The 24,623-nt window shown below is 38.7% G+C and overlaps 1 protein-coding gene across 1 annotated transcript; it reads right to left on the bottom strand.

Moving 5' to 3' along the window:
* Positions 1 to 723: 723 nt before the first annotated feature.
* dusp3a (dual specificity phosphatase 3a) lies at positions 724 to 23,711 on the bottom strand. Its single transcript, XM_044336850.1, has 3 exons — positions 23,364 to 23,711; positions 11,523 to 11,755; positions 724 to 6,084 (listed from the first exon to the last, which is right to left on the bottom strand). The coding sequence occupies exons 1-3, from the start codon at positions 23,558 to 23,560 to the stop codon at positions 5,855 to 5,857; spliced, it is 660 nt and encodes a 219-aa protein (XP_044192785.1). The 5' UTR covers positions 23,561 to 23,711; the 3' UTR covers positions 724 to 5,854.
* Positions 23,712 to 24,623: the final 912 nt, after the last annotated feature.

Here is a 24,623-nt window from a genome sequence, read left to right as displayed (position 1 = left end):
ACGGTGCGACTGTCCTCCTGGCCAGTGAGTCACAGACTACGGCAACACTCGACATTTCAATGCATGTTTTGAGATCTTATTTGAAGATTTGATTTTATTAGACGAGGCTGTGATGCATCTTATCTGGCTGCATTCATTTAAATTTGAGTCTGCATTACACAAAATCTTCACACTGCTTATAAACACTTTGGACTGTTTTTTTTCCAAACTATGTAGAACTGAAATCATAGTACAACTAGAGAGACTAGAGTTGCAACTAACAATTCACCTGACAAATATTATCTTGATAAATCAATTAGTCGTTTGATCTATAAAAACATAAGAAAATTGTGAAAATGAATATCACAATTTCCCAGCACCAAAGGTCAAGTTTGGAAACCACTTTTTTGTCTAAAACCTGAAGATATTAATTTTACAATAATATAAGAAGCTCAGCCATCAAATGTTTGGCATTTTTGCTTAAAAATTTACTTTAACAATAAACCGATCAAAATAATTTTAATTTTCTGTCAATCAACTAATCAATTAATTAACTAATCATTTCAGCTCTACTCTGGACACTTTCATCTCTAGTTTAAACATTTGATAGTAAACTGAGCAAAATCTAACCAACCCCCCTCCTCATGCCTAAACCTAACCAAGTGGGTGTGTCGTGTAGTAAAGTGGGTGTGTTGTGTAGTAAAGTGGGTGCGTCTTGCAATAAAGTGGGTGTGTTGTGTAGTAAAGTGGGTGCGTCTTGCAATAAAGTGGGTGTGTCTTGTAGTAAAGTGGGTGTGTTGTGTAGTAAAGTGGGTGTGTTGTGTAGTAAAGTGGGTGCGTCTTGCAATAAAGTGGGTGCGTCTTGTAGTAAAGTGGGTGTGTTGTGTAGTAAAGTGGGTGCATTGTGTAGTGAAGTGGGTGTGTTGTGTAGTAAAGTGGGTGCATTGTGTAGTAAAGTGGGTGTGTTGTGTAGATACTGTGAGTCCGCAGATGGGCTACTTGGATGACAGTTGCTTTTAACTTTTAACTTTTAGTACATACTGCAGCTGCCCTTACAAAGTACGTACAGTTGCATGCATACAACTGGGACATACTACTTCCTCTGTCATCACAGCTTCTGTCTATGCGCTGTCATTGGTCTGTGCTCTCTCGGCAGCTCAACTGATGTGACATATTGTCATCTGCGCAGAGGATTATGGGTCAGAATAGCCAGAAAAGCATGCAGGCTTGCATACTGCAAAATGTGATTGGATGTAGTAGGACATCCTGGTACTTTTGGCATACTGCATTTGACGCACCATGTATCGGGACATACTAAATCTTTTTCTGGCATACTACATAGTTCGGTAGTACGGGTATCAGAACGCACCCAGTGACATCTGCAGATCTCAGCTGCTGCTAATGCTCCTATAGGTGGTGCAGGTTGCCATGTGTAAAACTGGTCGAACAATGACAGAAGAGCTCCCTCTAGTGGAGAGTCACAGCCTCCTAAATATCAATAAATGAGCTTGTGAAAGAGTTACTTACATTGTATTGAAATGACAAGTGTAGCTGCAGAATCACTTCATTCTCGTCCAAACAAGCCAAGTTACTGATCTTAGCAGAAAACTTAAAACTCCTCGATTTAGACAGAAAGAAAGACAAAAAAAAAAAAAAAATCTGGAAATGTTTTGAAGAACCAAATGTACAGGTGATGGGATGAGCGTATCCTTGGACGTGATGACATGTACGCCATATGTATCCATATGTATCTTATGCTGCCACCTGCATCTTGCTGTATATTATGAACAAATTAGCATTACCATGGAAAACACCAGTAAACACGATGATTACATGCCTCAGTATCCCATCTAAGCTTGGAAAAACCCTGCAAGCAAGTTTTACACAATTGTGATATGAAATATCACAATTACACAGAACATTTTACATGCACATCATATTTGAATATTAATGCACATGTAAGTTAACAGAAAAATGGACGAGCTGTGCAAAAAGTTGATTATTCTGTGATGTCATATACAAATATAACATGATATATAAGGACTTAAGACATACTGACGATACCTACACGTTATAGACACATTGCTCATACATTCATATATGTCAACACTTAAATATGTATATACAGTATACATGTATATATTCATATGTATACAGATATATCAAAGGAGGAATAAATAGTGCCATTAATGAGGTGAGATGACCTAGTTTTTCATTTTTCGTTCTAGTGAGACATCTATCCCCCGGGAATCATGTTAACAGGCCCCACCAGGCCATTTATTCAAGAGAAATATTCATGTGAGACATAGTGGCTGAACTACCAACACTCTATAGTCTGCAAACTGAAGTGACGCTGGTGGTCATCCAGCGAAATAGTTTAATACTTTCCATCTCAGACTCCCTCGTTCTCACAGTCTCTGTCTGGAAATTGTCCACTTCTCTCTGTCGGAGTGACCTGCTGCAGGTTTTAAAAACACTCAAACATTGTCTTTCCTGGCACTAGGTCTAGTTTACAGTATTATGCCCAATAATAAATAGTGTCTTTCAAAATGTGTTGCTGAACTAACGTTGCCTATATGTAACAACTACAGCCTGAATAGTCATATTTAGATGTGATTACATTCTATATATCTGATGGGGTATTGACATATATTGCAATGCTTTAGTACATACAAACAGAAAAGGCTTTGTGATTTGACCCTGTGTGTGCATGAAGTCAGGCATAGTAAAGTACTGTATGACACACACTCAGAAGTGAGACGAGTGACATGTTGTGTATGGACCTCTGACAAACTGTGTTGATGAAACAGTGGTATTGGATACTGGCCGAATAGCTGTGTCAGGGAATTGGCAGTGGACAACTCTCTGGCGTGATGACTGGAACTTTCTGTTGGAAGTGGGTGGCATCCTTCCCTGGTGATCCATTTGACAGTTTAAAACTCAGGCCTCTAGTTTGAGGGTGGTAAACTGGCGCAATTGGCCTTTAACACCCTTAATCTAATGCCATGTGGCATTGGTAATGTTGTATTATGAATATTCAACTGAAACTAGATATTTATAACAGCCGGCTATGAGAAATCTCTTTCCTCTTCAATTGGAGTACCTCTTGGTAGGACTCACACAGACTTAAGTACATCCAGTCTTGGTCGGTTACATTTGAAAACTTTTTCTTTTTCCTTCCATTTTGGTCTTCCGTTCACACTATGCCCAAGTTATTCTCACCTGAATACAGAGAACTTCAAAAAACTGTCTCCAGAGAGGATGAATTTAAAAACTGTAGCCTTGCGTAATGCTGCGGTCCAGACAACTCAAGGCTCAAAAATTTCCAACTTCCCACTTGAAAAAGTATGATGGAACAGCTCTCGAAGTCAGAGCTCCCACTGGGAAACTTGGCCAATTTTAAGGTGAACACCATAAATGCTTAGTAATCAACTTAAGGCCATATAGTCATCTCCCCGCCTAAAAACACTGTAAATGGAATAAGACCGATTATCTTTGTAGAGTGATGTCAATCGAGCTAGTTAACTAGCTTTATGGAGAAGACAGGTTTCTTACAGTCAGCCATGTTGACTGTTTGCGTTTGGTGTTGTGGAGTGGTGGAGCGCTTCAAGCTCAGAATTGAAAGGAATGCACCATTATAGTGCGGACAAGAAAAATATTGTTGTTTCGGAAACAATGAGAGTTGGGGACTGCGTTACAGTACAGTTTTCTGTTGCTTTTAACCCTCTCTGTGATCATCTGTAATCATTTTAAATGTCAGTGCAGCCGATCACACGGCACAGCTGTTGTCATTAAGCTGTATTTATGTTTATCTTGGCAGACGATGACAATAAAACTAGTAATCTTATTGACTTCTGGTGTAGTAGTGAAGGATATACTTGAAAACAGATCTATCTATATGACGCAATAAAACCACTATTTTATACTCATTCAGTTGTCTGACAACAGAAACAGAAAAATATGTAAATACAATATTACAATACAGTTTAGGTGATCTCGGACAGAAGGAACAGACTGAACGGAGGTTTAACCAGCTGAGAGGAGTAACCAGACTGTCTGTCCTACTCTCCACCTGATGTTGGCTGAGATGCATGGTTGCGTTGTTTGCCGACCAAAAGAGGAGGGAGAGATTTAGCAGTGTTCCTGTTGATTAGTGTAATCTTTGCAAATCAACGCACGTGTAAACAGTGTTTTCAGAATTAGCTGGCTTAGTGTGAACACAGTCTGAGTTGCCAGAAACATAGAAATACAAACAATTCCAACCCCTAGCTTATGAGAAATATACCATAAACTCTTGCATACAAAAAGTATGTATGTATTATGTAGTAAATCAATAAAAAAAATGTTTGACAAAGTTGTTGTGTGTAACTACAACAGTGACTCAGTAAAATCCTGAGTCACTTCAATATACATGGTGCTTTTTAAGTCATCATAGGAATATTATAAAGGGCTTAAAATAAATCAACATCCTGCCTAAAACTGAAGATTGTGTTTTGACTAAGACTCTCTGTAGTCTTGTGTTTAAACCTCTTCTCTGCATCCTGGATGGATGCTACTGAGATAATGAAGGTCAGCTACAGGATACTGATGGTGAATATAATTACATTTTTTCATGCGGTCCTGTTCTACTCATCTCCTGCTGCCTTCACAAACAGAAAATTAATAATAATCTCAAACAAATGTCACTGTTACTTAATATTTCTTATGCAACTGAAGAGAACTGAATTTAAGTCACATTAGAAGTGAAATACTGTGAATAATCATTTAAAGATGTAGAACAGACTTTTCCTTATGTATAAAATGATCTTGACCATATTTAGCTGTAGTGAACGTTCGTCATATCAGTTGCTAAATATGTCCGGTACATGAACGACCCACGCAGCTCGTTATTTTTAATTAGCTCGACCTTTGCTGTTGTTGGTGTCAGCTTCGCTGACACGGCAGGTCGGGGTCAACAACCTTTTGCGCCGCTGATAAATTTTATGCTACCGCCGTCAAACTAGAGGCCAAAGAGTCAAGGATGCTGACAGCTTGCTTTTTGATGTGTTAGGGTGTGAATAGCTTGTAACTTGTTTGTGCATAAAATATCTGCCCCTACAGGTAGAAGATAAGAGAATTATGGATTTTAAGGATCGAGTGGACAAACAAAAGGTTTTTTCCGGTTTTCATGGAATGTTTGGGATTTTCCTCCATCCGTTCACAGATCGCTTTCTGTGTAACAAAACTGACTTATTTTGCTTCTTTGTTGCATCATGTGTGGCCTTTCAATATTTATTTTCATCGTAGCATTAAGCTATTTTTTGGAATTTATAGAGTACTCCTGCTGGCGGAGACATCACTGACATTCCCGGCAGTGGAAAACTATGGAATGATTGTGCTATAATCTTCTATTTTGTACAACTATTTAAGGAATCTTAGAAATCAGGGCGAAGTTTTCACCTTCTAAACTTGAAGGAATGCTTTAAGTAGCTCAGCTCAAAAATGGACTTGAGAGCTTTCAGGTACTCGAAGTGTGACGTCTGCACTGCATCTGTGTGATGTAGAGTTATAAAAACAGTATGAGGGGTTTGTTTGTATTAAATATCACACTCTTAGTAGGAGCAGGAGGACTGATAGAGGTCTCCTTACAGAGCAGCAGTGACAGACATGAAGTTTAGAAAGAAAACATGTATGTGTGTGAGATTGTGAGTGTATGAGGAAGTATTATCTGCGTAGATAAATGCATGTATATGTTTCAGAATACCCCTGGTGTGTCAGATGAGTGCTGGTTTGGTCACGGTTGGGGTCAGTCTCCGAGAGCAGCTGAAACCTGTGAAAGGCATGATGGGAGGAGACAGGGTAGAGGGTCTCTTAATATTTACGCCTCTCCTGTTTTTCATTTGGTCTTTAGTTTGCCCACCTCCCCGTTCAGCTTGCCCTCCTTTGCCAGCTTCTCGTTTAGTTGGCACAGTTGGCGGAGGAAGCCATCGTTGGGACCGATCTCCCTCTTATGCCTCACGGTGGCCACCGCCAGCCGGGCATCCATTTTATGGCGCAGCATGAGGTAAGCAACAACCATGGTAGGGGAGCGGCTGTAGCCTTCTCTGCAGTGTACGTACACCTTCCCTGGAAGATACAGACAGAGACATAGGCTGGTTTTACAGAATCACACAAAATATAGGCCACAACGAGATGCTGAACCTTCTCATCAGTCACTTCAAAGGATAAGGTTGGTGATATCCTGTATTTTATTGTCAACAAAGCCCAGGAAAAAAATAACACTGTGAATCAGTCTGTGCCTCTTAGTCCTGAATACTCCTATTCATACTGAAGACATAAATCTTTAAAAACAGGCCCCAAACATATAGTTTAATTTTTAAAAAAGGTTACATAATTGCGTAACACAGAAAACAGATAGATGCTGTAGTTTTTTAGCAAAAGTTACTCAAACAGGAGTAAACAGTGAATTGGTTAGGGACTATTTTATGTCGTGGATTAATACACATTTGGTGCTCTAGTGAGTATTTCCACTGTTCAAAATAAACTACAGTATTTGTGTTCATGGTAATGAAGGAACAATACAGTTACATACAGTCAATAAGACAACAATGGAGATCTCTGGCACAGAGGAATCAGACATATCAGGCTTTGGATACACAAACAATGCATGTTAGTTGGATCAATTCATTGGTGGTTTGAGTTCACACATGGGATTTGATAAGAAAAATACAGAAAAATACAGAATAAAACAAAGACATCTTTCAAGTTTCTTTATAGTCCTTCGTTAGAGATGATAATTTGCATGCATTATCTTTCACTAAACACAGTCCAGACTTCTCCATGCAACTTAAAGGACTATATATGGAGCCACATACAGAAGGTTATTCTATCAACATGCTCAAGTTTTTTAATCCAACCAAAGTACAGAGCAGGTCATGAATAGTGACAGATAATCTATATTTTACGCAGTAATTATGTTATATTACATATTTTAATTAATGTAGGTGTTACAGATTTTGCATCTATACTCAAATCCACATTAACTGATTTTCTGACTTCTAAATGCTCCATGATGTTCATCAGCTAGTCGCTAACTTTGTCTGTTTGCTGTTTGGGTCGGGGCAGGTAGCGTACAGTGTGTGCAGGTTTCGGGTTTTGCTGAGGAAACTACATAATGAGAGCTGTGAGAATGAACCAAAAACAGTAAAGCTGCACACTGGAAAACCAAAACAATGAGCTGAAAGACGCTATAAAGGGTCATTGAGCTCAGACGAAATACACTATTGCTATTATAAAAACACTGATTGTAGTAACTTTAAGGAGCACATAGAAATGTTAAATATCTAGGGTAACATGAAAAAAACACAGGATTTCTGCTTTCTGGTGGTTTTGTACTTTAAGACTGTGGCTGAAGAACAAAAACTTAGAGGAAGAAAAATGAGGAAACAAATTAACAAAGAAAACAAAGGAGAGAAAGAGTGCTGGGGAACATATGCTGTGAACAAATTTGCCTAGCGAAGCATCTTCCCTGCCAGGAGATGCAAATATAAGACCTGACCTCTGCTGCAGACTCGGCAAAGTCAATCATCTTGACTGCGCCCGCATCTTACAGCGAGCCCACCTCCTGCATGTAGCAAAGACTCCATACTGTGTGTGTGTGTGTGTGTGTGTGTGTACAGAATACATGTATGTTCGCTGGGCTGTATTTGTATTTTCATGTCCGTGTCTTTCTATGTGTGCATACGCATAAATCACGACTTGTTTCTGTTTGCCTTCTAAGACGTGTCTCTGTCTAATTTACACTTTCATTACTGACTAACGAAAACCCCATGAGGAATCTCACTTGGCAACCTTCACAGAGCAGCTGATGTGCTGGGCTCAGGTCAGAGCTGCAGATTCTGCACTTTGTTTGAAACCCAACACCTTTGTGTGTCCCTCTCCTGGTATTATCCCCAACATTTCTCTCCTCTTTTTCTCCTCTGTTGTATAATCCCCCTCCTCCTCTCCTCTCCTCCCCTCCTCCATAGTCCACCCAGAACAGTCCTCTGCCAATGAAATGACCTCCTCAGTGCCTAATCACCCTGCTTGCCACAGATCAATGCTGATTCTACTGTATCCTCTTGTTAGACACATTGGATCTCTGGCTCACAACTTCATTCATTTTCTTACTCCATCACTCACTCACTAGTTTCCTTTCAGTCTCCCTTTTTTCTCTTCTTCTGTTTTTTGTATTATTTATTTCCTTGCTCACCTCCTACTCAATGATTCACTCACCCGCTCTTCTTATTCATACAAAAAACAACAACAAAAAACAACGGCAAAACTGCTTTTTGCTGTTTAGAGCCACCTGGACTAGCTGAAAATACAAAATATCACAGATATCCTTGTTTTACATGTTATGGTTAACATGTTAGCATAAATTTGCCTATTTACATATTCATTTGGAGTCGTGTTTCTGACCATATAATGAATGTAAGTCTGATATTCACGTTTTTAGCTCTGTTTTGGTCTCCACCAACTCCTGAGCTGCTAAATGATCCACTGTGTTGTACAGTTTAATGATTTGAGGAAAAGATTTTTCTCACCAATGTTCAACCAATATCTACATAGTACTAAACAATATGTGTTTATACTAAGACTAATCACAAATTTTATTCTGTTTCTACAAGAATATTATTAGATATAATAAAGCAGTTTCTTGTTGCTGTGGTCCTCTAAAAATGTTTTTTTTATTTTTTCAAACCAGTCATTCAAATACACTGTAATCATGACATTCAAAAGTGGCATTACATTTATCAGCTACATAGTTCGCCACATATGCAAATAATAAACTGCTGGTTATGAAACAGCCAGTCTGTTAGAAGTTTTTATCTGTACAGGATGTTGTTTTATGGTCAAATAAAACAAGTCACACATGACAGTGTTTGATATCAGACTGATGACTCCTCTCTTAACAGCTCTGCGCTATAGCTGCTTAAGCTAACATTAACATTAGCTAGCAAATAGCTAGCTAGTTAGCAATTAGCTTCACAGAAGCTAACTGGCCACCACCTGTCATTTATACTGCGACACCAACTGTCGAGCTAGCTGCCTGAAATTGAGACAATCACTTAGATCATTTATCCCAACCCCAAACTGATCTGACACAGCCTACTCTCCACTTTTACACAAAGACGTGTGTCCTCTTCGGCGAACAACATCTTTAGCAGAGTATAAATAAGACACTGGCATGAACATATTAACAACAGCCAAGAGTTACATTTTTGTTGTTAGGCAAACTTACAAAATTAACGTTAATTAGCTACAGCTGAGTAGATTTGCCAGTCGTTGCCAGCTGACAGGTGTCATTATAGCTAGTGAAGGAAAGACTAAACCTCAGCTCGCACGGCTTGAAAAGAAACTGTCAATTATGAAAGTTATGAATTAAATGGCTACTCCAGAAATATAAAAATATGTGATTTTTAATATAAAAAGAATTGATCATCTAGGATCAAGCAAGACGTCGCTAATGTCAATGTTCAGTTCTGGACAGCATGGCTTTATCAGATTTCTTTTCCCTTTAAAAAAGCTGCCACTGAAAACAAGGTTGACAAGACAAAACTGAGCAAAATAAAAGAGGGTAAAATGCTCTGTGGACCTGGTTTCATCACTACAAGTGACCCCAATACATGATAATTTTATCCACTTTAATAATGCACCTTTAATGTGCTGGAAACTTTGATTATAGGTTTTACTTGTTAGGTTTTACACTATGCAGTGTGAGATTGTAAAAATGACCACTTGCATACAATAACCTCACATCTCCACTAAAGTAGACTCACACAAACAATGCAACGATGCTGTTCCTCATTAAAATCCTGGACCTACGACCTTTTCAGAGCTTGCAGCTGAGGGTTGCAAAATGTCAGATAAGGTTGCACACAGCAAGATGTCACACTACAGCGATACCAGGCAGCGAGGCGACGTGAGACACTTTCTCCTCTATTCCCCTTCACTCCTCTCCCTTGTTCTCTCTTCTCCTCCACCATCCTCATTACACTATCTCTTCACTCCTGATTTACCAGCGTTGGTGCACCTTTGCCAGACTGCCTGGGAATTAAGATGCCTTTTCTGTGTCAAAGCCGACAATAAATCTACGCCATAAAATACAAGGTGCAGCACAGTTAACACATCCCTCGCATGTGGTGACAAATTGACTAAATTTAGTTGCAGATTTGAGAGAGCTGGGGAAAGATTTTTTTCTCGTGGGGGAGGGCGAAAGCCTCATGGTGCTCTCTGAAATGCTGCACAATACAGGCGCAATATAGAATACGCTACATCTGACCTACTACTGTAAGTACTGTACATCAAACAGATAATTCAAGACTCCCATGTGATTCCTGCCTAATTTCGAATGTTTCTCATACATCATTTCATTGCACTACTTTACGCAGTACAAAAGGGTCACCTGTTAAACATAACTAAGCTGTAGAAGGGAAAAAAATGAGTTGGGTTGGGCTTTGGCGCTACAGGTGTGTTATGCCTGTATGCATGACACATTTTGATAATATTGATATCCAGGGACATGATCTGATAATGGAATATGGAGCAGGGCTCGGGAGTGTGTCAGAATTAGCCTGAGATGCTCAGGGCCATCATGATTATCTTCTGTGTTCACTTTAAGATTCAAAGCAAAGAAGCATATTGAGACTGAATCATTAAATGACGCCTTGTAGCTCGTGTCCTTTGTTAGACGAGCAACAAGAGAGGCTTGTTTTCATGTCTCAACTCGTGGGAACAAATTACTTTCAAGTGGGAGCTATTGAAGTGAGAAAGACATTGTGGTCCCCTTTGATCAGCTCTACCTTTGAGGGGTTTTGTTAAGACATAAATTCTCAATTCACTCACTAAAAAAAACTACTTTATTAGTACCGTTCCTGCTTTAACTTTTTCTCATTACTTTGAAATGGCGATAGAAGAAAAGTTCTGAATACAACGTTGACATATTATCACCTTTTCAGTTGATTGTTAGCAAACAGTCGCCTATTCACCATTTATCCAGATGATACGCAGCAACATTAGCATTCATTTGGAGCTGTGTTTCTGTCCACCTGGAAAATGTAAGTGCCATCTGCCTCCTTAGTTGTTAAATGCACTACTATGTTCACCAGCTAGTTGCTAACTTTGTCCATTTGCTGTTTGGTAGCGTACAGTTGGTTTATTGATGCTTTTTTGCTGAAAACAGCTGCCTGCTCCTGCTGGAAACAATACTATGAGAGCGATTAAAGTGAACGAAAACAGTAAAGTTACCAGCTGTAAAACCAAAACGATGAGCTGAAATATATATAAAGGTATTTATTATAGCTGCTTTTACTAAAACAGTAAAGTTACCAGCCATAAAACCAAAACGATGAGCTGAAATATAAAGATATTTATTATGGCTGCTTTTAGCATTCAGCCCATTAGCCCAGTAAACCCACAAACTGTGCACCCGCCAAACAGAAAAGGACAGAATACAATACAAACTGGAAGTGAGCTTCACTTCAGACACAGATAAAAACTTCCACATATCACAGCAAACTCACCTTTGCCATTATTGTGTGCAAGGGCCTTGTCGATAAAGTCAGCCCCCTCCTCAAAGAAGGCACTGAGGTCGAACTGCTCGGTGTCATTGGCCTGGATACCGTGGTACGTGATGCCCGTGCCGGCGTAGAAATCCACACTGGTGTTGACATGCATGAAGGAGGTGCCCTCTGCCACATTAAGAACATGCGTCACTCCAAGTTTCTGCAGACGCATTGCATTCTGGGCTACGAACCTGGATTGGCGGGATGAGATTCAGAATCACAGTGGAAAAATGCATTTAATTTAAGCACTTTCCGATGTCTGGGACAAGTCTACTGCACTGAAACAAATTTCATAACTACTAAAAACTTATTGGGTGCCACTGTGGAATAAAACTTTTTTGTTCTGCGACAAGAAAAATGATGAGTGTACAGCAGCAGAACAAGACATCTCACACAAAAAAATAGCACTAATAATAACACCTGACATATTCTTTTTTTGTCAGCAAAGGAGTGTGTGTCAGCACAATTTATTTTAAAGTGATATTTTGACTTTATAGGTTTCATCTTTCACGACAACTCTGCATGAATTTTAGTGAATGCTATGCTGGCAGAATCACAGTGTCTCGTTATACAAACACTGTATATCTCATGGGAGGCATTAAAGTAGTTCTGTCTGTTGTTTAAACAGGGCTCAAACTAAAATGTCTTGTCTTTTCATAGACTTTATTCCAAATTGTGAAGTTGATCAGCTACAATTAGACATTAATCTATTCACAATTGTTTTGATTTCTTCTGTGGAGAAGGCTTATAAAAGTGATAAGTAAGTTAGTTGCCTCAACGGATGCAAGAAAACTAAAAGCAGAGATGTCAATCAAGCACAGTCTATTCATACACAGTCCTGAGAAGAGGTCCAATAAGGCAAACTAAGTGAAAACACCTGTGAAGATGGACGCTGAGTGTGTGAAGGGCCTTTAAAAACAATCAATAGGGATATTGAATTTGCAAAGATTGAAAACAGAGAGAAACAAAAAAGATGAACAAATTATTTAAGTTGATTTCATGAATCAATCATTTCAGCACTACTATCCACTCAACCTGACTGTCCTAAGTCCCCACACATTAAGTCTGCTCATACATTTTTTTAGCAAATTTTAAGTAGGGGTAAGCCAGTCAGTGGATGTAACAGCCAGTATGAAAGAAACATGAGACAACACTTACCAGAACCTTGAAAAATCACGTGGATATGTCATACTTGACCCGAAAAGCTGTTTTCAACCATAGCATGTAAATTCACTCAAACAATAAATTATTTTGAATGACAAGCTGTGTTTATTGCTTCATGTGTCATAGTCATGATCATTTGACAGGTTATTTAGTACTTTAACACATCCTGAAGTTTGCCATGTCAGAGTTTTTCAGTATAGAAGCAATTCAGGTTTAACTGTCAGGAGTCGTTGTCGGGATGATAGAAACAGCTGTTTTCTTTCATCCCTCTGCTAATGCGGACACACTGTGTGTGTTACAGCAGGCTCCACTCTGACTAAACCACTTCACCTACAGTTTCCCAAGACAAGGATGAGGAATGTCTTGTGTGTGGGGAGACATTTAGGTCATCCTTGCCTGGGGAAGTGTGGGTGCAGTGTCTCTTTTGTCTGCACTGGTCTGAGGCATGTACTGAGGGTGCAGAGCACTATATCTGTCACAACTGTGACAATTAACAAAAAAAGAGAATTTATCTTAGTAATACAGCAAACGAAATGTGTTATTTTTACAGTTATACTGTTGATTTTTCTATAAAAGTTATAATGTTCATACTGTTGTAAAATGTTTGATGAAATTGAAAATGAAATTTAATAATTTTTTAGTAAGATAAAGGACATAATGTGTTTGAAATTGCATATTAACAAGGACATTGTCAGATATTTTAATAAAAACAAGAATAATATAAACAAATCAAGTTTATACCGTTGCTTTTCTTTTGATCAACCCGTCTTACTTTTATCCCGACTGACAGGGTCGAAAGTAATAACGCGCAACCTCCATTCAAAGTCAAATTATACCAAAGTCATTTGTACAAACTAGCACCTGGTACTGATAGACCACACATGCAAGTTATTGATCACAACAAAAAATAGTCTGTCTGTAACATTATCTTTTAAATTGATGTTTATCTGAAAAGTGTTACTTTCATACCGGCTCTGCCCTACTGAATTAGCAAATGAGAGTCCTCCGTGTAACTTATCACAGTAGGAAAAGCACTGGTGTAAATAATAAAGTTAATAATGGCTGCTTCAGTTTCAGGGTTCTTGTATTGTATTGCATGCTGCCTCACTGTCACACTGTCATGGCTTCCTGGGACACTTGAATACAACAGAGCCATTGTTAATGTTATTAGTAACACCTGTGCTTTCCCTACAAAGTCAAAATGTCTGTGAAAAAGGCCTGTTTTATGCATTTATTCATGTATCTACCTTGAATTAATGAGTGCCCTTCTCCTGTATACACGCCTTTAGCCAACATACACTATGTGACCAAAAGTATATGGACACCCCTGTCCACATACATGGTTTTACATCCGCTTAAAGGAAACACTAAAACATACAATGCAAACATTTTAGACAATAGTGTGCACTTATTAAGATATATGTTGCTGAGCTGTAAGAAAAAAACAATTACAGGCAATATTAAAGAACAGACCATGGTAGAGAGAGAAAGAGATGTCTAAAGAGTCTCATCTTAATCTCATTATACTCATCCTGCTCCACTCCTGCAGCTTCACCTCTGTTTTTCATCTCCTCAACTTACAGGAAATGATCAATCTCTTGTGGCCCCCCTTCCTCTTCTATTGTACTTTGTCTCTCAGATCTACAAAACTATATATTTTAGGCCTTTACAGAGCAAATAAACCCATCCGGCTAACAAACCATAACAAAGGGATACAAGGTTCTGGCTGCTCCGTCCAACTTGGCTCAATACCTGTGTCCACTGTTACGATCCAACTTGGCCAAAGGCATTACCCATTGATTCTAAATAAAATGAGTCTTTTATATGTTGAATTAAAGTTTTATGGAACATTTAGTGTCACCAATTAGCTCTACAGAATGTATGTTTAAACAGCAGATAGTGCACAATATTGTTGTTATATTGAGTAACTAATAGAGACAGGAATTTACATTTGTTATATGCAAAGCATGACTTCAGACCAGTGGAAACTTCTTCCTTTCTCCAGTGTCTCACCTCTTTCACTATGAAATACATTAAGCATGAGAAGAGAGATGAGTTCTTCAATAAAACAAAAAAAATTGAATGATACCAAAGCTTTGATTAACTGTATAATTCCAAAGTTATGGTGTAAGCAAAAAATATATTGTTTTAGTCTATATTTGTTTTGCCTATCCTCAGAATGAAGAGCCATACATCTTCATTTAAAATGCTCACCCTGACAGTGCTCTGTGTTTTTATTGCTGTATCTGCTTACTGTCAATATGAGGCTGGTGAGCTGAGGCTAGGTGACCCTGGACAGCTCCCTAGAGGTGGTGACTGCAAGGCCCTCTCTGCAAGAACTAATAAAAAAAAAATCCTCACTGCCACCATTTTGCTTTATGGCCATATGAGGCAGGATGAAGCAGGCCATCTGCCTGTGTCAGCTGCAGGGCAGAGACTCCTTCAGATGTGATGGAGCGAAGCAGAGCTCCATGTGGACTCCAGTCAGCTATAGAAGACATTCACATTTTTCCCCTTTTTATTCAGAGTACAGTATGTGTGTAGATTTGGACTGAGTGCAATAGAAGTATGTCAATATAAGCTCATGTGCATAAATAATTGAATAAATGCTTACATGTACAGTCAGAGCACTTACTATGCAGCATAACTACAGAGTACGCCATTTTCAAGCATGTGTGGAAGGGGAAGTGACTTTACTGAAGTATCTGAGCAGCACTTTTCACATTTACTGTACTTCTACAGAATGCAGAGGCACACTGGGTTCAAGTGAGTTCACAGCCAATGGCTCCTTTCCTATTTACCTGCCCTGTCCCAGCCCCCTCACCCTGGGATCTGCAGTCCCCCAACATCCATTATTAAAGACCACCTTCACAAAGAGCCAAAGTGTTCCTCAAAGCAAACAACCACACCTTAAGTCTGTCCCTGAGCTGCACACGGTGGTTTCATTGTGCTGACTACAACTTATCTGAAAACAGTGTAAAAGTTTGAGTTCGGAAAATACAGTCATAATCCGTTCAGGGATGAAAACATTTTACTGACTAGCTGATTAAACACAACTTCTGTGCCAGTAAATGTTGGTTTATTGACATTTTAAGACATTTTAGGATGGGTTTGCAACAATTCTGGAGAATGGCCAGACTGGTTCAAGCTGATAGAAAGGCAACAGTAACTCAAATAACTGCTCGTTACAACCAAGGTATGCAGAAGAGCATCTCTGAATACAGAACATGTCAAACCGTGAAGCAGATGGCCTGCAGCAGCAGAAGACTTCACTGGGCACCAATCCTGTCAGCTAAGAACAGGAAACTGAGACTACAATTTGCACAGGCTCACCAAAATTGGACAACAGAAGATTGGAAAAACATTGCCTGGTCTGATGAGTCTTGATTTCTGCTGCAACATTCAGCTGATAGGGTCAGAATTTGGTGTAAACAACATGAAAGCATGGATCCATCCTGCCTTGTATCAACGGTTCAGGCTGGTGATGGTGGTGTAATGGTGCGGGGGATATTTTCTTGGCACACTTTGGGCCCCTTAGTAGTTTGTGGAACCTGGAACATCTTAGGTCTCTTCTTAAGACTCTTAATGCAAAGGTTAAAAATCCTAGATCTCCTTACTTTGCTATTCTAATTGGAAACAATCAGTTCAACCCAAGAATGTTGTTCAACATTGTGAGCAGTGTCACTGATCCTCCCCCAGGTCAGATACTACATGTCACCCCTGGGAAATGCATCAAATATCTTTCCTTCTTTACCCAGAAAGTCTCAGTTATTAGAAGTTGCATTTCTCCCTGATTCGCCAATAACGGTTGAGAAGCCATGTGCAATTTCCCAATTTGCTCATTCAATCCCATTTCTCCATCCTTTTTAACTGATATAATCATGAAGATGAAACCCTGAACTTGTCCTTTAGATATTCTTCCAACTGTTTGCTTTTATTCATGAAAATAATATTTTTGAGAAATTCCAATCTGGTTTTAGAAAAAAACTGAAACCGCCCTTCTCAAAGTCATTAATAACTTATTGCTGTCAGCTGATGCTGGCCATAAATCCATTCTTGTTCTCCTGGACCTCCTTGACCTTCTTGAAAACTAGATGGGTATCAGTGGCACCACTCTGAAATGGTTCAGGTCATACCTAAAAGAGAGACACTTCTGCACTGGTATCGCTGTCTCCAGGTCAGTTACAACAGGTTTTCACTGCGGGGTGCCCCAAGGCTCTGTGCTAGGTCCGATCCTCTTTTCCAGTTAGATGCTCCCTCTGGGCTACCTTATATGCAGACACAATATCAGTTTCCATCTTTACGCAGATGATACTCAGATTTATCTGAACTGCGACCCTGAAAACAACTATCAGAACATTACCAACCTGCTAAATTTTCTGAATGACATCCACACATGAATGTCACAAAAGTTCCTGCAGCTAAACACTGATAAGACAGAGATATAAATCATAGGTCAAGATACTGCAAACAACCAATTTTCGAACAGTCTTGGTTCACTATCCCATTCAGTAACTCAGCATTGCAGAAACCTAAAAATTAAAACCTCACCCTTGATAAACATGCTAATTAAATGTTTCAATCATGCTTTTATCATCTGAGAAACATTTCAAGGATTAGAACATTTCTTTCTGTCAAAAATCTGGAAACTGTCATTCATGCTTTCATAACCAGTCGATTAGCCTACTGTAATTCCTTGCTCTCTGGCATCAGCAAAAAATCTCTCTCCCACCTCCAGCTCATCCAAAACTCTGCTGCCAGGATTTTAACTCGGTCTAGGAAACATGATCACATTTCACCGATCCTGGCTTCCCTTCACTGGCTAGATGTTGCTTTTAGAATAGATTTTAAGGTTTTATTGATTACTTACAAAACCCTGAGAGGCCTTGCCCCAAGCTATCTATCAGATCTCTTATTGCCCTATGTCCCCTCCCACTCCCTGAGATCATCGGATGCATTGCTTTTTGTTGGTCCAAGTTCCAGATTGATACATAAAGAGGATAGAGCCTTTGTAATCAGGGCTCTTAGACTTTGGAATGACCTGCCTGAGGAGATCAGGGCTGCCAACTCTGTCTCGTCTTTTGAATCACTTTCAGCTTTGTTTTTGCATTTCAAATATGTTCTGTTTTTATTGTAAAAAACTTTGAAACTGTGTTTTGAAAAGTGATATACAAATAAAGTTATTATTGTTGTTGTTATTATTGCTCTGTTAATAAGATTTGACGACATATAGTAGCTTTGATGTCTGCAATGTGGGTGTTCATTGACAGCTGTGATTGACAGTTGCTCCCTGGCTCCAGGACTCGCATTGAATCGGACCATTGTCGCAATATTTTTGTAAGTTTAATGTAACTTGATTAAGATACCTCCTCTGTGAGCACAATTTAGTTAAAGTAGCTATTGTTAATGTCAGCATGCACTGCTCAGTGTTCGCAGTAAACTAGTGTTCATTTGGGTCCAAGGTAGTAGTGCATGTTTCCAGAGCGTGAAAGGCAACACCTTGCACTCCTTATTTGGAAGGTCCTGGCTCCAAATTAACCATGAGCTGCAACTCTGGGCTTCAAACCGGCTCCAATGTCACACCTCAATATGTCCATCTTTATATACAATCTGTAGTAGCGACATGTATACTGTCTGCCACAGAGTCATTTTAGTATCACCAGATGGCGCCAAAGTAAGACATTTTCAATATTGTATACAAATTGGCTTTAAAGGTCCTGAAAACTTATTTTGTCAGTGATGGAGTTCTAAATGAACACAACATTTTCTGCCAAAGTTACAACATTTCTGGTTATTTTACATAAGAGATTTCTGTATTTAGTGTTTTCGTCTGAGCTTTTCTCACTGGTCTGAGGTGGGCACACTGTCCTGATGAAGCAGATTAGTTAATTTTTTTAATGTTAAAGTCTTGATGAATAATACCTTTTTTTTTAAACTTTAACTGATTGTGGTTTAATTAGCTTCAAATATGATGTTATAGAGAAATACTTAAGAGTTGGAACCAAGCTTTCAGGGACTTTAACTCTTTCCACACCACATATCCATACCAGCAACTGAAATGTCAGTAAACATCATGTTATGAAAATATTCTTGTTGATCCTGAACTATAATGAATTTTCATAAACTAGAGTGCCCTATATTTAACTGTGTCCCTGACTAAAAAAAATAATCAGTGCTTTATAGTACCCAACAGTTTAACTATAGATCAGGGCCTAAAATGGGTCATGTGCCCAATTCCTAGCGGACACTATGACAAGAAAGTTTAATGAACATTTTCAAGGACAGAGCTATCTTTCTCCTCATTTGAGTTATGACCTGTAATTGAATAAGTGTATGAACTGCACCATATGGTGGTGCATGCAATGGTGTTCATCCCTCCAGAAGAGTTCCAGAGACTTTTCAATGCCAAGGCTGAGGAACGCCATTCTTCAAAGATATTCCCTGATTTGGTGTTTTGATGATGGTGGTAGAGAGCACTGTCTAACAAGTCAGTCCAAAATCTCACATAGGTGTTCAAGTGGGTTGAGATCTGATGACTGTGAAGGCCATAACATATGATTCACATCATTTTCATAATTATCAAACCATTCAGTGACCCTTTGTGTCCTATGGATGGAGGCATTGTCATCTTGGAAGAGACCACTCGATCAGGATAGAAATGTTTCATCATAGGATAAAGGTGATCACTCAGAACAACTTTGTATTGATTTGCAGAGACCCTTCCCTCTAAGGGGACAAGTGGACCCAAACCATGCCAGCAAAATGCCCCCCAAAGCATAACAGAGCCACCAGATCCCCTCACCGTAAGGGTCAAGCATTCAGGCCTGTACCGGTTTTTCATTTAATTTTTCACCCATCTGTACATACAACTATTGTGCAAATCATTTGTTTTGATCTGATTGTTGCCAGCCAACTCTGCAATTTAGATTGTAACAGGGTGCAGCTAATAGGATACATCAGCAGAAATGCTTAATGGGTCCCAGTGGTGGAGACAGTGGACAAGACGTAGGCTTTAATCAACAATCAATATCACCTCACCCTGTCTGAGCCATTTGTACAATCACATTACATTACGCTGCCCTTTCAACTTGTTTGGACCAATTATGATACACTTAAATAGTAAAATGTTTTACTAATTAGCCAACCATACACAACCTTTGATTATAGAGTAAAGGAATGTTGTTTTTTTTTGCAATGGTTGCTCAAAAAACAGAACCCAGCAGAGAGCACATGAGAGCGTCTCTTTCAAGCCTACAACACTGTCTCATCAGCTTCAGCTGAGCACAAGACTGCCAGCACTTTGTTTTCAGACTTGGCTGAAGAGATTGGCTTATTCATATTGATGTTTTTGTAGCACTGAGGTTCCGTAATTTGCTTGTATTCTGTCCTGCTCATCCCCAACTACACCCCTCTCTTGGCAGTGACTGGAGCCAAGTGATGGACTGCACAGAGACACTAAGTTTCTCAGGGGGCATCCCTGGATTGGTTCTCTACCATTAATCCATAAAAGTGAGATTAAGAGCAGCTCTGTAAGAGCTTATATTGCATTACAGCTCAGCGAAATATATCTGAAATTTATATTTTCCGTAACAGTTTTTCCTCACTGCCTGCCTGCACTTGAAACCTGAAAATGATTTCAGATATTTGTGCAACTTTGGTAACTTTATTATTTATTTACTCTGACATAGAAGATGTAAGATTTTTATTTCTGTCTAGCACTGCAACTAACGATTATTTTCACTATTGATTAATCTGTTGATTATTTTCTCAATTAATCAATAAGTTGTCTATTCTATAGAATGCCAGAAAGTTGATTACTGTTTCCCAAAGCCCAAGATGACATCCTCAAATATCTTGTTTTGTCCCAACCAACAATCCACAACCCAAAGATATTCAGTTTACTGTCATAGAAGACTAAAGAACCCAGAAAATATTCACATTTGAAAAACATTTTCTTAAAAAAATAATAAATAAGTAATCAATTATCAAAATAGTTGGGGATTAATTCAATAGTTGACGACTAATTGTTTGATTAATTGACTAATTGTTGCAAGTCTATTATTGTCTTTTTCCAAATATTCTGAATATTTTGGTACTTGTGAGTTGATCATCCACTGTATTTTGGCGTACTTTGCAGCACATGTTGCCTACGAAATGTGTTCCACAAGTATTTTCCATTTTATGTGCTGAAACCAATACTGTGAACCGAATCAACCACTTGTCATTGACATTCTGGTAAACACACTGAATTTTCATTATTGAGTTTTATTTCTCAATAGATCATATCTATGAACAGCTGCAAACTGAGAGTACTGACAGTTTTTGTGCTTGTATTAATACATCTCTTACACAATCTGTACACATCTGCACACGAAGTACCGGGAACTGGCCTTACTGGAACACCGAGCTGTAAATTCCTTAAGAGTCGGCATGTTCATTACAAAGCCAATAGCAACTAGTCAACCAACAACCATGGATTTATGGTTTGGTCTCCGCCATGTTTAATATACTTATACAAAATAGACACTGCATGTATGCATATATGTGTGTCTGCATACTGTGATAGAGGTAATAGAGCTGGAATTAAATAACATAGCAGCTATTTATTTGTTCCATAACATTATTATACTCAAAGAAAATGATGTTTTGTTTAATTTTACTGGAGTGCTACTGGAGTGCTAAATCATTAAATATTCTGCAGCTATTATAGATAGTACTGCACTTTTGTGGCCCTACAACAGGTTTTTATGACTTTTATTACATCTAAATTGATGATGAAAATAATTGTTAGTAGGAGCCCTAATTATTTTACAACCAAATTTAAAGAATCTTCATTAAAAGTGTTTTTTCATGTTGTGAGTTTATGTTAACAACCGAATATCAGCTGACATGTTTTATCAGATTTCTTTAAACTGAAAGAACTCCAATAACATGATTGCACAAAAATATTTTGTGAAATCATGTGTTTTTATTTTTGTGTTGATATATATGTGTGAAAGTTCAGCAGGAAGTAATAATAGTCAGCTCTTAATGCACTTTACAACAGGTTTATTAACACTGAGGTAAAGGGATGTCTAGTCAATAGTCATCCCAAGACAATTAATTTAAAGGACCAGTGTGTAAGATTTAGTGGCATCTAGCAATGAGGTTGCAGATTGCAACCAATTGATAACCCCACCCTCCCTCTCCCAGCATGTAAGAGAAACTATGGTGGCCAAAACTCGTGAAAAACATGGAATGCCCTCTCTAGAGCCAGTTCTTGGTTTGTCCGTTCTGGGCTACTGTAGAAACTTGGCGGTGCAACATGGAACCACTCCCTATGTAGATATAAAGGGCTCATCCTATGCTAACGAAAACACAACAATTAATATTTTAATGGGATTATACAATAATTAAAATATAATTGTGGATATTATATTCCATTTCTGCCAAATCCGTTCCACTACATGCCACTAAATTCTACACACTGCACCTTTAAACTAGAGCTGCAACTATTAATTGATTAATCCATAAATCTGCAACTATTTTGACAATTAAATAATCATTTTAGTCATTTTTTAAGGAAAAAAGCTAAAAATTTGCTGGTTGAAGCTTCTCAAATGTGAGGATCTGAAGCTTTTCTGTGACATACATGATAACATATTCAATATCTTTAGATTTTGGACTGCTGATCAAGCAAAACAAGGTATTTGAAGATGTCATTATGAACTCTAAAAACCTATAACAGACATTTGTCACTATTTTCTGACATTTTATGGAGAAAACAATCAATTAGTCAAGAAAATAATCAGCAGATTCATCAATCATTGATTATTTAGAGTTGCAGCTTTAAAATATGTTTACAGAAAAGCATACATTGTGTGATAAATTGATAGGTTTGGTACTATAATTTAGCCTATACTTTGAATTTAGGTCATAAATATGTACACTATTTCCAGTGACATGAGTTTAGGTCTACCTTACTACATTTCTGCTTATAATCAGAGCAGCTTACCACTCACGACTACAAAATCTTCATCTTCATCATCTTCTTCTTTGTTCTACATGAATACACACGAGCCCATTCTTTCTTCTTCTTCTTTTTTTTTTTTTTGTAAAAATTTTATCAATGAAAATAAGCCCTCAGCTGTGATGACTGTCGTCGCCCTGCAGCCCTGGACGGAATGGGGAGCGGCTTGATGAAGATTACATAGCAGTGATACTAATGATGGAGGGATTCATTGAGTAAAAACAGGGCTTTGTGTCGCCCTTCACATGTGAATCAGGGCGTGTTTACTATAGATTTCTCTGTGCCTCCAAAAGACTATTAGATCTATTATTATTACCATTATTATGGTACACTGTTACACAATATCCACCTGTCTGACTACTGCTACAGGCTGGTATTTCGAGGCCAAGCAGAGATTTGTTTACAACAACAGGCGGTCGCTTCGTCCATGATGACAGTGGAGACACCAGAATAACACGCCCGCCCTGCTGCGCGTGCTGCCCGACATGCGACACTGTTGCCAGTGTGGCGTCTGGCCGGTGGATGAGGAGGGCGCATCCTAAACAACCCTGTCCTACCTGTCGGTGTCAAAGCACCGTCGCCGGCGGCGCAATTCATCTGTTGAGGTGATATGATGAATGACTCACGCGTTACCGATGTATATTCTCGGGAAGACCTCGTTGAAGTGTTGTGTCGGTAAGCTGTAGAAGCCGCTGCCGTTGGACAGCAGCTCGTTGAGTTGTTGGACGGTAACCTCGCTGACTGGAGTCGGGACATCAGCTGGCGGCGGCGGCTGCTGCTGCTGCTGCTGCTGCTGTTTCGTAGGACTCTGGTGCTTCCTCATGGCTCTTCTTCTTACAAAACTAATGTTAGACTACAGTCAGCGCCAGACTCGTGTTCCTCGTACGATTGTTCAACTGCATTTTACCTCCGCACGTGAGTCGTGCGCGCGCCGCCTTGTCCACAAGGTGTCTGATGAGGCGAGCGCTCTACAGTTTTCCCATCAATGTCAAGCTCACAGCAGTTTTATATTATGGTTCCGGTCAAAACGTTCAGAGTAAAAGGTTGATAAGATAGATTTTCTTTTTTTACAGAATCAGTATCAGAATCAGGTTTATACACATGCAAGAAACTTGCCTTGGTGTTGTGGTGCATAACAGTCAAAAAATAGAAGGTAAAGAGAAAAATACCACTACCACAAAAGATAGGTTATATAACTATATAAATGAAAATGTACAATAAAAATGTGAAATGTTGCACATATAGTGGGAAAAAATGAAGAGTTATGGAATTGTACAAGAGTGAGATGACCACATGTCCACATATCTTTGGTAATATTGTGTAGTATAGTATATTATATAATATTATTGTATGGTTTCATTTATTTAAAAGTACTGTATAGTAGCCTACAGTAATATAGGCCCAGTAGGCTACAAAGGCAAAATGCATTGACTACATATTTCATCAAAATTGAGTTCTGACTATCTGACTTTGTGACATCTATTTTACCTTGTAATAAATAATATGCCATAGAAATGTATGACTTCTGAAAAAAAAGCATTTATTATTTGCAGTAACTACGCTCATGTTCTACAATCTGCCATCACAGCTACTGCACTAGTCATAGGCATATTATAAGGAAAATATTCAGAGATTGGTAAGGATGATAATCAATAAAGCAGTGAATAATCTCAAACTACAGCTAAATATGCTAGCAATTTACTCAAAACACTAGCTTGTGAAATAACCACAGCTAAAGTTACTGACATTCCTTGCCATAATTTAAAATTGTATATTTGTCCCAATGATCTGACATCTTTGTAATTTATCTCATATGTGTATAAATGAAACTGGAGAAAGTAACACCAGCTAAAACTAGGTAGCCCAACTTGGCAGAGTGAGAGTTA

The sequence above is a fragment of the Thunnus albacares genome, chromosome 20, assembly GCF_914725855.1.
Source record: "Thunnus albacares chromosome 20, fThuAlb1.1, whole genome shotgun sequence".
Taxonomy (NCBI): domain Eukaryota; kingdom Metazoa; phylum Chordata; class Actinopteri; order Scombriformes; family Scombridae; genus Thunnus; species Thunnus albacares.
The sequence above is the reverse complement of the archived record's forward strand: the minus strand, read 5'-3'. Positions and strand labels throughout refer to the sequence as shown.